This window comes from Carlito syrichta, unplaced genomic scaffold (assembly GCF_000164805.1).
Source record: "Carlito syrichta isolate Samal-C Ts95f unplaced genomic scaffold, Tarsius_syrichta-2.0.1 Scaffold302305, whole genome shotgun sequence".
NCBI classification, from domain to species: Eukaryota; Metazoa; Chordata; class Mammalia; order Primates; family Tarsiidae; genus Carlito; species Carlito syrichta.
In genome coordinates, this window is record NW_007246401.1 from 254,532 (window position 1) to 270,326 (window position 15,795).

Below are 15,795 nucleotides of genomic sequence, written 5' to 3' on the forward strand. Positions count from 1 at the left end.
GGCACTGACATGATGCTGACCATTGACCGGCCATCAGCTCCAATGACCGATAGAAGTTTCTCACCAAGACTGCATGTTGGCATCAAAAATATTAATCTGCAGACCACAATCATAAAACTGACAACGCCATGTTATTTTGTCAATGTGTGAGACAGAAAGCACAGGGTCCTTAATTCTAAAAAGGCCATTGACCATCTCAGACACCACGTTTCCAAAAATCAAAACCATCTGAGAAAACCCGCAGGCCAACAAACAGGCAATCCACACGAGCTACAAGAAAACGGAGGCAGCGCCGATGCAGCTCACTGTGCACGGAGACACGCAGTCGCCCACGGGCATGGGTGGGGGGCTCTTTGGCTACTTGCCTCAACAGGTCTCAACCCTTACGAAGGTGCACATGCCCAGAGGGGCGGCTTCGGCACTGAGCAGCACAGGAGCATCCCCGTCACAGCCCCTGCAGCCACCAGCGCCACGAAGGACCGCCCGCGTCCTGGAAGTCCTGCCTGAGGCCCCGCTAGCCTTTGGAGCCCGGCTTCAGGCTGGCAAACACTTTGGGGTTCTTGAGAGCGAGCGAGAGCTCGTTGAGGAAGGAGATGAAGTGGGAGTCCCGCTCCGACTTCTTGGACTCGAAGATGACGACGAGAGTGAAGTGCGGCTCGGGCCGGGTGAGGAAGTAGGTGCTCTGGGCCTTGTCGTCGTAGAAATGCACCACCTTCTCCAGGCTGCTCAGGTCGGCCGTGCGGCCCGTCATGAGCATGATGACGTTGGGCCAGTGCAGGGCCGGCCGGTCGCCAGGCAGGGACACCACGGCGGGGTACTGGTCTACGCCCTTGGGGGCCTCCCGGTAGGAGTGCGGGTGGTGGTAGCCGTGGCCCTGGAAGCTCTCTGAGCCGCGGTTGTCGAAAATCAAGGACACATTGGCAGCGTCGTACTTCCTGATGAAGCTGGAGATCTTCCCAAAGAGGTCCGGGTTGGCCTTGGCGGTCAAAGCCTTCATCTCGGAGGCCGTCGTCTGCCGGCTCAGGGCCTCGTGGAAGTAAAAGCTGAACTTGGCGAGCAGCATGTTTTTGAGCCTCACCAGCCAGAGGAAGAGGTGGGGAGGCTGCACGGCCTTCTGGGACTGGCCCCCGAACAGGTGCTTCTTGGTCTCCCGCTGCTTCTCGAAGACCTGGCCCCAGGCCTGCAGCTTGGCGTGCGCACTGTGCAGGCTCACCAGCGACGGCAGGAACTTCCACTCGGAGACCTGCGCCTGGGCCTTCAGCAGGTGGCTCAGCACGTCGGCCTCCAGCTGGAAGCTGCTCTCCAGCGGGCTGAGCATCGGGTGGTGGAACCTGGGGGAGAGGACAGGGCGGTCACTGCACGTGCAGGGACGGGTGGCCCGGCGGCGATGGGCTGTGGAGGTGGGGGCAGGAGGGACGCCAGCCGGGGGTGCCAGCACGCGCCGCAACATCTCAGCATCGCCTGCTCCTGTGCAAACAGCCAGCGTGGAAAGAAACGCCAGTCGTGGCTGCCTCCTTCACAACAACAGAAACACGACATCAGCCGTCCTTCCCGCCACCCCCATCGATTCTGGGAGTCACGGGACTAACATGATCACCAGGACCCACATCCTCCCCCGGGGAGTGGTCTGAAGGGGCAGAGGTGAAAGCCGCATCTCGGAAGCATCCATGGAGTGCATGCGTGACACACGTACACTCGTGTGATGTTCACTGCACTGCCACGAGGTATTGTAAACCTATTTCACAGATGAGAGTACAGACCGTAAATCTATGTCTGAAACACAAGAGGTAATCAATAAGTGTTTCTCTTTTTCTTTTTTTTGAGTCGGAGTCTCAGTCCATCGCCCAGGCTGGAGTGCAGTGGCACGCTCACGGCCACCACAGCCTCCACCTGCTGGGCTCAGTTGATCCTTCTGTCTCAGTCTTCCAAGTAGCCGGAACTACAGACATGTGCCACACCCAGCTCATTATTGATTTCTTGTAGAGACAAAGCCTCGCCAAGCTGCCTGGGCTGGTCTCCAACCTGCAGACTTAGGCAATCCACTCGCCTCAGCCTCCCAAAGTGCTGGGATGATATAGCTGAGCCACCGAGTCCGGCCACTAAGTGTTTCTTAAGAAAATAAAGCATGTACCAGACAGCCCTGATTCAATCCTAGCTCCCAAATTCCTTGCATGTTTAATCCCAGCTACAAACAAAACGGTGGCCAGACAAGAAAAGGCCAACACTCCAATCACTCCCTATTCATCTTAGGACAAAACCCCAAATGCATGAGAAGGTCTCCAGGGCGCTGAAGTGTTACAGGCTGAAAAGAGACCATTTTGGTTATATTCAGTGATTTAGAAAAGACTTGGGAACTTGCATTAAGCTGACTTGGGCTAAACATTGAAGCTGTTTGAATTTAACAATGAATGCTTTTTCAGTCTCCCACGTCACTGTCCTCGATCTAGTAACTGTGGCTGGGACTGGAGGGAACACAGCCATCTGCATGGAGCCCCTGACAGCAGGAGACACATGCAAGAAGACTGCACATCCCTGGGAAAGCCTCTGCCAGACCCAGATGAGAAACGGGCTCTGCTGGAACTTTCTCAAATCCAGAAACGTTTCTGTTCCCTAAGTCTCCAGATGACAACGGCTTTCTTTCACATCTTTGTATTAATTTTATGTATAACATTTAACCAAGCCTTGAGAACCAGAACTCCTGGAATAAGCAAAAAACTGTAATCACATAGAGAGCATGCAGTCCCAAGTCATTCAAGGTCATTGTCACTTAGAAGAACGGCAGGACTGATGTCTTCTGAGCACTGGTTTGCAACAGCCACTGTTTGGGTCTAAACCTTGATTAAGAAAGAAACAGCACCTAAATTTCTCAACCAACTCATCTTCGACAAAGCCTCCAACAACAACCACTGGGGAGAGGAGAACCTGTTCAGTAAATGGTGCTGGGAAAACTGGCTGACCACATGCAGAAGATTGAAACAGGACCCCTACCTATCACCTTACACAAAAATCAACTCTAAATGAATCAGAGACCTAAATGTAAAACCTCAAACTATAAGAACCTAGAAAATGCAGGAGACACCCTTATGGAAATTGGAACTGGCAACCAATTCCTGATCAAAACCCCAAGTGCCCATGCCATAAGAGATAAGATAGACAAGTGGGACCTCATCAAACTGACGAGCTTCTGCAAAGCCAAAGAAACCATCAAGAGAGCGGGGAGACAACCCACAGAATGGGAAAAAATACTTGCCAACTGTATATCTGACTAACATCTAGGATCTGCAAGGAACTCAAATGCGCCAAAAGGAAAAAAAACAAACAGCCCCATTAAAAAGTGGGCCAAAGACATGAATACACACTTCCCAAATGATGATATACAAGTAGCCAACAGACACATGAAAAAGTGCTCGGCCTCACTCATCGTCAGAGAAATCCAAATCGAAACCACAGTGAGACACACCTCACCCCAGCAAGAATGGCCATCATCAATAAAACAAACAACAACAGATGCTGGTGAGGACGCGGAGAAAAAGGAAGGCTTCTACACTGCTGGTGGGAGTGCAAACTAGTGCAACCTCTTTGGAAGACAGTGTGGCGATTTCTGAAAGAACTAGAAACTGACCTTCCATGTGACCCAGCAATCCCCCTACTGGGACTATACCTGGAGGAACTCAAATCACTGTACAAAAAAGATACCTGCACACGCATTCTTATTGCAACACTATTCACAGTAGCAAAAACATGGAACCAACCATGCTGCCCACTGAAACTGGACTGGATTTTTTAAAATGTGATACATATACACAATGGAATATTATGAAGCCATAAAGAACAAACATCTGGACTTTGCAGCAACTTAGACAGATTTAGAGTCCATCATACTCAGTGATCTATCACAGAAACAAAGAATTGAGTACCACATGTTCTCACTCATAAGCGGACCTTGAACAATGATCATAATACTATAAGAAAGGGACTGGCAGTAGTGGGAAACTGCTGGGGTGGGGGGGAACACCTCATCAACAAGGGTACCTACATAACGAACATTTATCTACCTAATCCTGAATTGTACTTACATCTTTAAAATAAAAACATTTTTTTAGAAACAAAAGAAATGAAGAAACAGCAATGGTCATAAGACATGTGGTCATTAGTAATCAATAGTGGGGAAAAGATAATAAAATGTATGTTTATTATAAATAATAGATGAAAACTCTGCCTAAATGAACAGGTTTCCGGTGGCTGCACACACACAGCCTGTTCCCTGCTCCCATGGCCTCAGGATAAAACTCCTTCCCTCTCCCAGCGCCCCGTCTCTGGTGTTGGGAGTGACAGCGGCAGCGGCGCAGCTTGTTGGATGGGGCCACCACAGAAGGACCTGGTCCCTTCCCGGCCTGAGCCACGTTCACATTCTTTTCACTCTCTCCAGCTAGTAAGTAACTGATGGGAAACGCAATGACACTTGAGACAGTCAAGACAGTAGTGCAATTTCACTTCCATGTGTCCCAGACAAAAGGTTTTAAGAAGGTTCCGACTATGATCTGTAGTAGGAAATACACTTGACATTGTGACCAAGCATAAGTAAGTTTCATCCTATTTTGTATTCACTCTTACTGTGCACAAGGGACGCCTGATATCTGCTGCATGTGTTTTGAAAATCAGATTATGCTCGCTAGATTACGCAGGCAGCTTCACAGGTGACAGCAGCCCTGAGGGGACCAGCCATTCCTCCAGGCACAAGGACAAGGGCGGTGCCAAGCCCAGGGGCACGAGAGTGCTGCCCGTCACCCCCTCTGGCTTCCTCCCAACGCTCGGGCCTCCTCTTCGGAGTCACTGCCTTAGGACAGCCTTCTCCGTCCACTCCCAGAACAGGCCAGGGTCCCCTGGCACATCTCCTCCTGTCGTAGGACCCATCCTCTCCGCAGGCACTTACCAGGAAACCAGACATAAGGCGGCCCTAGCTGGAGCTCCCCCCTCGCAGACGTCACCGCTGCCTATGCCCTCGCTCCCTTCCTTCTAGAAGACCCGCCCAGCAGGGATCCAGCCAGCGCGTGACCCTGAGCCTGCCGCTGCCTTCGCCTGCTGTTTGTGATCTAAGAATCCAGCAAGCAGGACAGAGTGCCAGGTGAGGCCCCTCTGTGCAAAGCTCTCCACGGAGTCTTCTTGCAGGATCTCCTCCCTCCAAGAAGCGCCCAGGGTTTGCTGGGCCTGGAGCACGACCCCATGGTGAGAGACCTACATCAAGCCCTCACCCTCTTCCTGAAGGCCCTAAGCACCCGCAGAGGCCGCAGGAACCTTGGGGCGAGCGACTCCATTTTAAAGGGGGACAAGTGCACAATCCCCCAAGTGTGTCACACGTTCCCAGCACTGCGGCAGATACTGCACTGGCCCGAGCTCCCTGCACCCCATGGCTTCCCTATTCGCGTGATGGACACATTGCACAAAGTTCTGTGTTCACTCCTGGTGCAGGAAGATGCTGGTTATCAACCAGGAAAAAACTGTCTCAAGTACACCCGGGGCTTTACAGAATCATTTAAATGCCAATTAGTGGGATGATGATCAAGAGAGCCCTGATTCCTAAGTGAGGAACAGAGTGAAACACCTTCACATGAAAATAACATTGTTTCTGTGTCCTGCCTTATTCTACACCAAAGTCCTGCAAGACGGGGGAAGGGAAGCCCAACCCCGGCGAGGCCACATCAAAAGATGCACTCAAAGAGCCAGAGAGTTAATCCAGATGTTAAACCTTCTGGCTCATGTGCTAACTTAATTTGGACTCTTCAAACAGCACGTGTTTGGGAATAAACATTAAGAAAGTCCAGGGCCGGCACATGGTGGCTCTCACCTGTTGTCCCACCACTTTGGGAGGCCAAGGTGGGAGAATTGTTTGAGGTCAGGAGTTCAAAACCAGCCTGGGCAAATAGCAAGATCCTGTCTCTACAAAAAATTGAAAAATTAGCCAGACATAGTGGCACACGCCTATGGTCCCAGCTACTCAGGAGGCTGAGGCAGGATTGCCTGAGCCCAGGAGGTCAAGGCTGAGGTAAGCTGAGATGGTGCCACTGCACTCCAGCCTGGGTGACAGAGAACTTGACTCAAAAACAAAAAACAAAAAACCAAGAATAGAATGTCTAAAGCTTGCACCTGAGCACGCGCGCGCACACACACACACACACACACACACACACACACACACAACCCACTGGAGCAAAGTCTCAAAAACCTTTGAACTATAAAAAAGGCTCCCACCACCTTAGCCCTTAGGCCCTGGGCACTTATGAGCATTAAGTAATCCCATCTTCTTCTTCTTTTCATTTTACTTTGTTTTTAGAGACAGTGTCTCACTCTGTCGCTCAGGTTGGAGTGCAGTGGTGTGATCATAGCTCATTGCAGCCTCAAACTCTAGGGCTCAAGTGATCCTCCCCCCTCTGTCTCTTAAGTACCTGGGACTAATGGCATGTGCCATACCTGGCAAATTTTTAAAAAATGTTTTGTGGAGATGGGGTCTTGAACTCCTGGCCTCAAGCCATCTTCCTGTCTCAGCCTCCCAAGGCACTGGGATGACAGGTGTGAGCCACCCTGCCCAACTTCTACAAGTATCCCAAACTTCTACAATCGTGGCTCTCAGGAAGATTTGCCCAAGAACTCTGAACCCTGTAAGGGTGTCAGTCACAGGACTGTGACATGAGATTGGAGAAAATTCTACTACAAATAATTCTACTGATATTTTCCTATCACTCTCAGCTGGAACCCACTGTTCATATCCAGTACTCTCTTTACGAGGATATAAATTCCCCGTGCAAAACTTCGGAACGACTCCTGACAAGCCTTCCATAGCAGTCACTAAACCTCCTCAAATGTTCAACATTCATTACAGATATGCGGAACCTCGGAGCTACTTTTCTTTTTTTTTTCAGTTGCAGGCTCCCGGCCACCACAGCCTCGACCTGCTGGGCGCCGGCAATCCTTCCACCTCAGCCTTCCAAGTAGCTGGAACTACGGGCGCATGCTACCATGCCTGACTCATTTTTGATTTATTGTAGAGATGAGGTCTCACCAAGTTGCCCAGGCAGGTCTCGAACCCACAGGCTCAGGCAATCCACTCACCTCAGCCTCCCAAAGCGCGGGATTACAGGTTGAGCCACTGAGCCTAGCTCAGAGCTACTTTTCATTCTGAAGAGCTGAAAACGCAGGTGAGTGTGGGCCTGCCGGAGCAGGGCGAGACCAGCCTGATGGTGTGCCACGCCCCGATCTCCACTGGGCTGCAGGCCTCACAGTCACCAAGGACACCATCCCAGGAGGGCCTGGGAACGGCTGCAATCCAGGAACGCGCAACCGAACCACAGCAGGAAGCTCAGAGAGTCTGAAGGCAGAACTAACAACTATTTTGCAGAGAAAACGTGCTCTAAAGAAGGAAGAAGGGGAGGGAAGAAGCTGGGTGGGGGGAGAGGGAGAGAGGAGGGAGGGAGCGAGGGAGGGAGGAAGGGAGGGAAGAAGTATGGGGGAGGAAGACAGGTAGGGAGGCTCCACAGAATAGAGGAAACTACAAAACTGCCCCTCTGATACTCGAGTGAAGCACCAAAATCCACTTGAGAAACATGCCTTCCTCCTTCGCAAGTTCGCACCCCAAGCTCCTTCCAAAAGGAGTATGCTGGCCCCTGCGTGTCAGGAGTCTGTATCTGTATCACCACAATCCGAAGGTGTTAAATGACACATTTTATGTTGTGTGAGTTTTGTCACAGTAAAAAAAATCTGTAAATGAAACTGAACACATCTTTTCATTTGAAACAGGATTGCTGGGTCTCCGAGGACAACACAACACGTCAAGGATACAAAACATCCTGGTGTTCCCCGCCGGCCCCTGCTGGGGGAAGGTCTCACAATGGGTATCACGCGAAGCTAGCACATTTGTCAGGTGTGATCAGATGAAGAAACAGCTTAGAGGGGGAGCCGCCCCTCCGGTGGAGGCCTGTGGAGGCTGCGAGGAGATGGCATCTCTGGTGGCGCTGCAGATGCCCTGGTTGCCGAGCAGAGAAAACGCGGTGCACACGGGCGGTGGTGACTGCTCAGCCAGAAAGGGAGGAAATCCTGCCGCGTGCTCACACGGAGGAGCCCAAGGACATGGCGCTCAGGGAAACAAGCGGTCACAGAAAGCCAGAGGCTGTGCGACTCCACTCTGATGCAGCATGGAAGGCAGCCAAACTCAGAAGCAGAAGGTGGAAGGGTGGCTGCCAGGCACGGGAGAGGCAGAAACATCGCTCAGTGGACACAGGGTCTCAGTTTCACAAAATGAAAAATGGGTATAAAGTCTCCGTTGTCCAAGATGAAAATGTTTTAAGGATCCACCGTACAAGATGGTGAATATACTTCACAATACTTAAAACGGCTGAAGATACCTGGGCGCGGTGGCTCACGCCTGTTAAGTCCCAGCACTCGAGGCAGGAGACTCTCTGGAGACCAGGAGTTTGAGACCAGTCTGGGCAACACAGAAAGGCCCCCATTCTCTACTAAAAAACGAAAATTAAAAAAAAAAAAAAAAACACCTTAAGGCAAATGTGACGGGACGTGTGTTTTTTTGCCCGTAATTTGAAAGGGGGACAGGAGTGGGCAGGACTCAGCCTGGCAGAGATGGTCCGGACCACCCAGCCTCAGCTCCTCCAGCTGACTCACACGCTGTGTTGCAATCTGCAGCCCCTCCCTCACAGGTGGGTGTGCTGTCCCCCCGCCATGGACCGGGTGGTGACTCGCTTTGGGCGATGAGATGCCAGCAGGCCTGACCCAAGCAAAGGCTCCCAGTGAGCTTGGCTGGGCACATCCCGGGCACTCTGGACATCGCCATGGGGAGCTGCTTCCCCCAGGCCTGGGCTCAAACTGACCCCCGGGGAGCAGACCCTGACCCACAGCTCACAGCAAGCACCATGCCCAGTGCCACCAGCAGGGTCGCATGGCGCTCCCCGGGGAGTCCCACTCAGGTCAGCCCCAGGAGACTGGCCAACCCACAGAGTAAAGGTGGGAAGGTTTATACCGCAGACTCACCATGGCAACAACCACGAGACACAGGATGGGACAACGCAAGGAATACCAGGTGCCGACGCAGAGCGGCAGGAAACGCCAAAACTTACAGGGGACACGTGAGTGAGACTAAGGGTTGGTTTCTGACTTCTGCTTAAAATCCTCAATGATTTCTGCTTGAAGCTTCTTTCTTTTTTCCTAAGAATTTGGTTGCAATTTAAGGCACTTGGTGGGGGCAGCAGAAGAGCCCGAAAAGGCAGCAGGGACAGGTACATGGAGGCCTGCCTGGGTCTTCACGGGCCTGATCGAGGCCCTAGGAGAGAGCACCTTCCAGGAAATCGCGCTGCTCCTGATTTGCTAATGACATTTCCAGCGGGCAGCGGTTAACCGTGCAAAATGACACATGTCGCTGACAAATGGTACCACTGGCAGTCCTACCATCACAAATCCTTCAATAAAGGAAAAGGAACAGAATGCCTAACCAAATGACTGTTCTGCTTTTGGTGAGAAAGTTGCCAATGAAGCAACCAGACCAAGAGACTGTGCTTCCTAAAATGCAAGCAGAAATGTACGCAGATCAGCTTTTTTAAAGTGTTCTTTAGATTCTAGCTACAAAATTATCATTACAGAATTAAAATCACCGAATGGTATGTTATTCCCATACCACAGAGGTTTTTTTTAACCATCTAGAATGTGTAAGTGATAATCACTTCCTTCTTTAAGAGTATTATTTCTTAAAATTGTATTCTTGATTTAGGATGGTAAATGTTCATGTGCATTTTTAATCCGTCTTCCAGATTTGTTTTAACCCTGTAACAGAAAGATTAGTCAAGAGTTTTCCTTTATGCCAGCTGTACAAAACAGTAAATAGGTCAGGTGCGATGGCTCATGCCTATAATCCCAGCACTTTGGGAGGCCAAGGTGAGAGGATTGCCTGAGCCCATGGGTTCGAGACCAGTCTGTGTATCTTGGCAAAACCTCGTCTCTACAATAAATCAAAAAAATTAGCTGGGCGTGGTGGCATGTGCCTGTAGTCCCAGCTACTTGGAAGGCTGAGGCAGAAAGATCACCTGAGCCCAGCAGGTCAAGGCTGCGGTGGCCCTGAGCATGCGACTGCACTCCAGCCTGGGCGACAGAGACTCCAGCTCAAAGAAAAATAATAATAACAAAGAAAAACAATAAATAAATGTGAATTATAAATAAATGTAAGTTATACAGAATAAGAAAACGGCCCAATGATACTTCCTTAAAGAAACAAAAACAAATCCCAAGCAGCTCAGCCTCTCCTCAAAAGTACTCAAGGGACAGAAGGCATGCTGACCTGGAACATGCTAAAGTCATGTTTCTTTTTCTAAATGGCATGCAATTAAACTCTTATATAATTAATAATTGTATGTTGAATAATATAGTTTAACTAGTTAATGACTCAATTTGAGATGCAGCATCACAAATGACTGTGACTCCTCACCCAGCGGTGACACTGGCCTACTAACGTACTGACAGTAAGTTAACCAGGAGAGGACGCCTCGAGCACCACTCCACTGTGTACACAGTCAGCTTCTCGAGGAGAAAGCGACGCGCTTTGCACCATCTCTGGACACAGCAATAACTCACACAGGATCTGCTCCTCGAACCAAGGCCAGGGTAGACCCACGCCATTCTTTAATCCAAAGGCACTTCACCGTTTGAAAGACATCACTATTCACAACATTTCTGTAAGGGTTCTGACACAGACCAGCTATACCGGGGCAAATAAACTCCCCTCAAAAGATAAATGTGTCCTCTGGGAAGAAGATTAACTCTTTCAATACAACACAACACAACACCAAAGTAAGAACTATTTCTCCAGAACACTGAAACCATGAAAGAAATGTTTGGAGTAGCACAGAGATGCCAAATCAAAGTCTCCACACAAAGGGCAAAACCATGTTCGTGGATCACTAAAGTGATCCCACTTCAGAAGAAAACCAATCTGCCCCACGGAATTTCAACCTCTCAGAATTTCTCAGTGAAGTAACGTAAGTTGTTCCAGAGGCTTAACCCAAAGCCTCTGAGATCCTCTGCAGGCCAGGCTGTATCCGGCATCAGCAACTCCCAGCCGACTAGAGCCGCATCATGGGGAAGAGGGAGGCTGCAAAAGGGCATCGATGGTCGGGCGGTGCCGCAGGCCGGCTCCAGGGTCTCCACCACCACCACACGCAGGGTGCGGGGCAGCCAGCATCTGCCCTGAGCCTTCCAGAGGGGGCTCTGCAGGACGGGGGAGATTCCGAGGCTCTGGGAAGCCGGGATCCACAGGAAGGCTTAAAGGCGGCAGGCCCCAGAGACAAGGAAAGCAGCTAAGTCAGGCATCCCCCAGGACACCTGGCAAGCACACCCGTGCACAAACACAGGGCGCACGCTGCAGCTGGGCGTCCACCTCTTCCTCTCACCGCCCAGGGTGGGGCTCGCCTCCGCATCGATATCACCGGGGACTCTGAAAACAGGCTTTCACCACCCGGAGCTAGGGGGTTTCACCCTCTTGGGGAAGAGGCGGGGGGCCCGGCAGCTTCCGGACAGTTCCACCAGGCAGTCACACTCCATCAAGTCCCCCCAGCGGGGAGCACCGGAGCCGAGGCCGCTGCACTCCAGCCTGGGCCGCAGAGTGAGACCCTGCCTCAAGGAAACGCATGAATGAACGGACGATGAACGGAGGCCTACCAACGTCTTGAAGGGACAGGGGCACACAGCGGCCTCTCCCGCATAGCTGCCCCTCGTGGACGCTCACGAGCCTGTGGACTCTCGGACTCTGAGGCTGCGGGGCGGGGTCCGCGCGGTGGGAGGGCGGGGCCCGGCGGTCCACGCTCGCCCCTCGCCCCCACTGACCTGGCGCTGTACTTCCGGAGGATGGCGTCCAGGAGGCCCACGAGCTCGTCGGCGTTGACGAACTTCTGCGTGCTGAGGCTGTACATCTTCTCGTAGAAGTCGGCGATCTCCATGCGCGCCTGCACGAAGAAGCACAGCTGCTCCGACAGGTGGGACAGGAGCTCCTCCACCTGCGGGGCAGCCCCGCCCGGGGCGCCGCGGCCCGCCGCCAGCTTCTTGAGCTCGTTGTGCAGGGACGTGTAGATGGTGCGGATGGAGTCCTTCCTGCTGAAGAAGGACTGGCCCCCTGCGAGGACACGACACGCGCGGGCGGGTGAGGCGGAGGCCGGAGGCGCCGACACCCCCAGCACCCCGGGCCTCGCACCCACTGAGTCGAGGGTTTTTACCTCGCCTGTGCTCTGCTCTCCAGGATCGGCTGAGTGCCCGTGGCTCCTACGTCATTCGCGAGTGGGGCCACAGGCCTGGCTCACCCACGCGCCAGCCCCACTCCCTCCGGGAGGACTCAGATTTACTTCAGAGCGTGCAGCTCTCCAGCAAATACATCAGCCGGATCTAAAAAGTCCTCCTTTCCCACAAATATAGGCAAAGCCATACCCAGCTGTGAGGCACTATTGCTGTTCCTGGAAAATCAGAATGTTGTGTCTGTTTGGAGCTGCCTTTTCCTTCGAAACTTATCTTTAGGCCAAACCACAAAATGGAAGGCACACCTGTGCATCCTCTGGTGCAAGAAAACAGACTTCTGGGATCCCAGAAGGAAAAAGAAAATCGAGGACTCTTGGGGAGGCTGACGTTCGATGTTATAGTAAGCACCACATTATGAATTATGAAGGCCAGGGACCAATGATAAGTAGCTGCTGCCCTCGGTTGGGGTCCAGAGGAAACCCACAGAAAATAACACCCAAAGCACCTGCCACAGAGGCAAAAAGGACCAAGCGGTGTGGACAGCACACACATGTGTCTGTTCATCAAGATCCAAGATGCTGCTCATTACAGTCCGCATCGTGGGTGTCATCTAGGGCAATTCTGGGCCCAGCAAAGGGCCAGAGGCAAGAAAAGGAGAGTGGAAGAGACAGGGCAGACTTAAAACAGCGATTCCTACAAACAGAAAAAGCTCAGGGAGGGCTGGCAGCTTAAATTTCCTATTGTAAGCCCAGGATGCTTTAATAAATGTTTTAGAATTCTAAATATATTACTGTGGTTCGTGATAAAAACTACATTACTGCAATTAATGACAAACATCATCTATCACGGTATTTGTAACATATACTCTTAATAAATGAATCATTTCACACTGCTCAATGAATCATTGTTCATTGCTCGGTGTATGATTCAAAAAATGACCCTTGTGACTCAGGTGACCAACTTGTCCCAATTTACCCAGGACGTTCCGGGTTTTGGCACTGAAAGTCTAGCTTCTCTGGAAACCTTTAGTTTAGCTTTTAAAACAAAGTCCCACATCCTGGAAACCCTCATCCCTGGGCAAACGGTACCAGCTGGTTACCCTGCTTACGACTGACTCCCCCGGACCAACTACAATACTTTAACAACTAGCAAAGTAGTTCAAGAGCATGGGAACGTTTTAAATAGCAACACAAAAGTTTTTTTCTTAACTTTTAAAGAAAATTGCTGGATGTGGTGGCTCACGCCTGTAATCCCAGTACTTTGGGAGGCAGATCACTACAAAAAATGAAAATATTTATACAGAGAACAGTCAACCTGATCATGGTGAAGTCATATTGTAAGCACACTGATATCACACATGCTGATACCAAAAAACTAAGATATGTGGAAAGATAAAATTTAAATTCTGGAACTCACATGTACTCTACGTGTAAATAATCTAGGAGACATTCAAGTTAAGCCTGCCACTTTCAGAAGTTTACTCAGGAATGAGGAGATGGCCTGAGACCCTTCTGGTGCCTGCACATGTTTCACAGTGTCCCAGGTTGTGGGTTCAATCTCAAGGCCTCGTCCTCAGACCCACCCATGCCAGTGGGGTTCTTGTTACGAGTGAATCACTTAGCACAATAAGGACAACATCCCCAGAGCCCAGCCAGGACAGAGACGGCCTTATACACACAGCCCTACGCAGGGGAGCAGCTCTGTTCACATATAAGCCCGGCTCATACAACTTTATTTGTATTTTTTATTTTTTTGTGTTGGAGTCACCCAGGCTGGAGTGCAGCCGCACACTCACGGCCATCCCAGCATCGACCCACTAGGCTCCAGCGATCCGTCCACCTCAGCCTTCCAAGTAGCCGGAACTACAGGAGCACACTACCACGCCTGGCTAATTTTTGGTTTACTGTAGAGACAAAGTCTCACCAAGTAGCCCAGGCTGGTCTTGAACCCTCAGGCTCAGACAATCCACTTGCCTCGGCCTCCCAAAGTGCTGCAATTACAGGCTGAGCCACTGAGCCTGGCCTCATACAACTTTAAAAGCAGGGTAACAGACTTTTTAAATAGAGTCAATAGGTAGACTTTAGGAAAGCCAACAGAATCCTCGCAGATATATGCAAAACTGTGTGTACACATTTATTTTCCAGCTTGCATCAAATTCCCATGAATGAGCTTTAAAAAAAAAGGTGAGAATCATGGCACTTGGGCCTTTTATGAGGTGAGGGAGTCTGAAGACAGCCACAACTGCCAGAATCTCACCCACCTTCGATGAATCTCATTTTCATACACAGATGAGCCAAAAAAATGTAGACACATTTTAAGAAAGGAAGTGACTGTATTAAAATTGTACTTCTCAATATACCCATAATAACAGATGAATACAAGTCACATTTGACTTCTGCAATTACAAGAGGTGCTCACAGTGGTTCCCATCAACGTCCAGACACTTCTGATGATGATGAGCTAAAAGCAGCACACAGGTAACATCGCTTAAAATGTGTACACTTTTTCTGGCGCCCTCGGTATATAAAAGACACACACATATAGAAAACATGCAAGTTACAACTCACATGCATGTTGTTAAAAAGTTATACAAATACAAACTCAATCTGACAGTCCAAGGGCAGGTATTTTGATTCGGGCTCTATCACCTAACTGCACACCTTCCTGCACAATCTGCTTGTCTATAGGAAGAGGAATAATAATTAACGCCACAACAGCGACGCCATAAAACTGGGAGGAAAAAATACACAAGGCAGAAAACATCCAGCCAGTTTTTGCCAGTAAATCCACATAATAAGTGTGTACAAATCAACATACTAGCCATGTCAGAGTTATGATCTCGGAAAGCCCGGTCCCCTTGAGTGTTTACTGGAAGTTCAATAACATGACCTCAATTGAAGTCGCTTCAAGCAATATCAGGAAAGGGGGGGGTCAAATGAAATGTACACTCAATGCCACATTTCTTTTTTTTTTTTTTGAGTCGGAGTCTCACTCTGTCGCTCAAACTGGAGTGAAGTGGCCGCTCCAGGCCACCGCAGCCTCGACCTGCTGGGCTCCGGCGATCCTTCCGCCTCAGCCTTCCAAGTAGCTGGAACTACAGGCGCGCGCTACCACGCCCGGCTAATTTTTTGAATTATTGTAGAGATGCGGTCTTGCCAGGTTGCCCAGGCGGGTCTCGAACCTGCGGGCTCAGGCAATCCACTCACCTCAGCCTCCCAAGGCGTGGAATTACAGGCTGAGCCACCGAGCCCGGCCCAATGCCATGTTTCTACTGTCCGTATTGTATATGTGTATCCTCCATGCACAGCAGAAAATTAACGGACCTAAAACAGGCCAAAGTACCAAAACTCCTCTAAAAGTCCTAACGTGTGTCGTCTGTCACTGCTAAGCAGTCACATTTTGTGTGCGTGACGCTCGCTTTCCCGTCTAGTGTTTCCTCCCCCTCCACTCCTATGACCCGCTTCTTCTACCGTGGACATCGGCTGAATCGCTCTCGATCGTATTTCCAGGGTGGGTGAC

At 50.6% G+C, this 15,795-nt stretch overlaps 1 protein-coding gene across 1 annotated transcript in view; it reads right to left on the reverse strand.

The window, feature by feature from the left end:
• Positions 1-514: 514 nt before the first annotated feature.
• The window catches only part of CUNH12orf66 (chromosome unknown C12orf66 homolog), a 32,544-nt gene continuing 17,263 nt past the window's right edge, over positions 515-15,795 (reverse strand). Inside the window, exons 5-6 of the mRNA XM_021711461.1 lie at positions 11,875-12,306; positions 515-1,331 (exon numbers count right to left, since the gene is read on the reverse strand). Of these exons, the coding sequence (XP_021567136.1) occupies positions 515-1,331; positions 11,875-12,306 (1,249 nt within the window). The remainder of the gene's footprint in view (positions 1,332-11,874; positions 12,307-15,795) is intronic.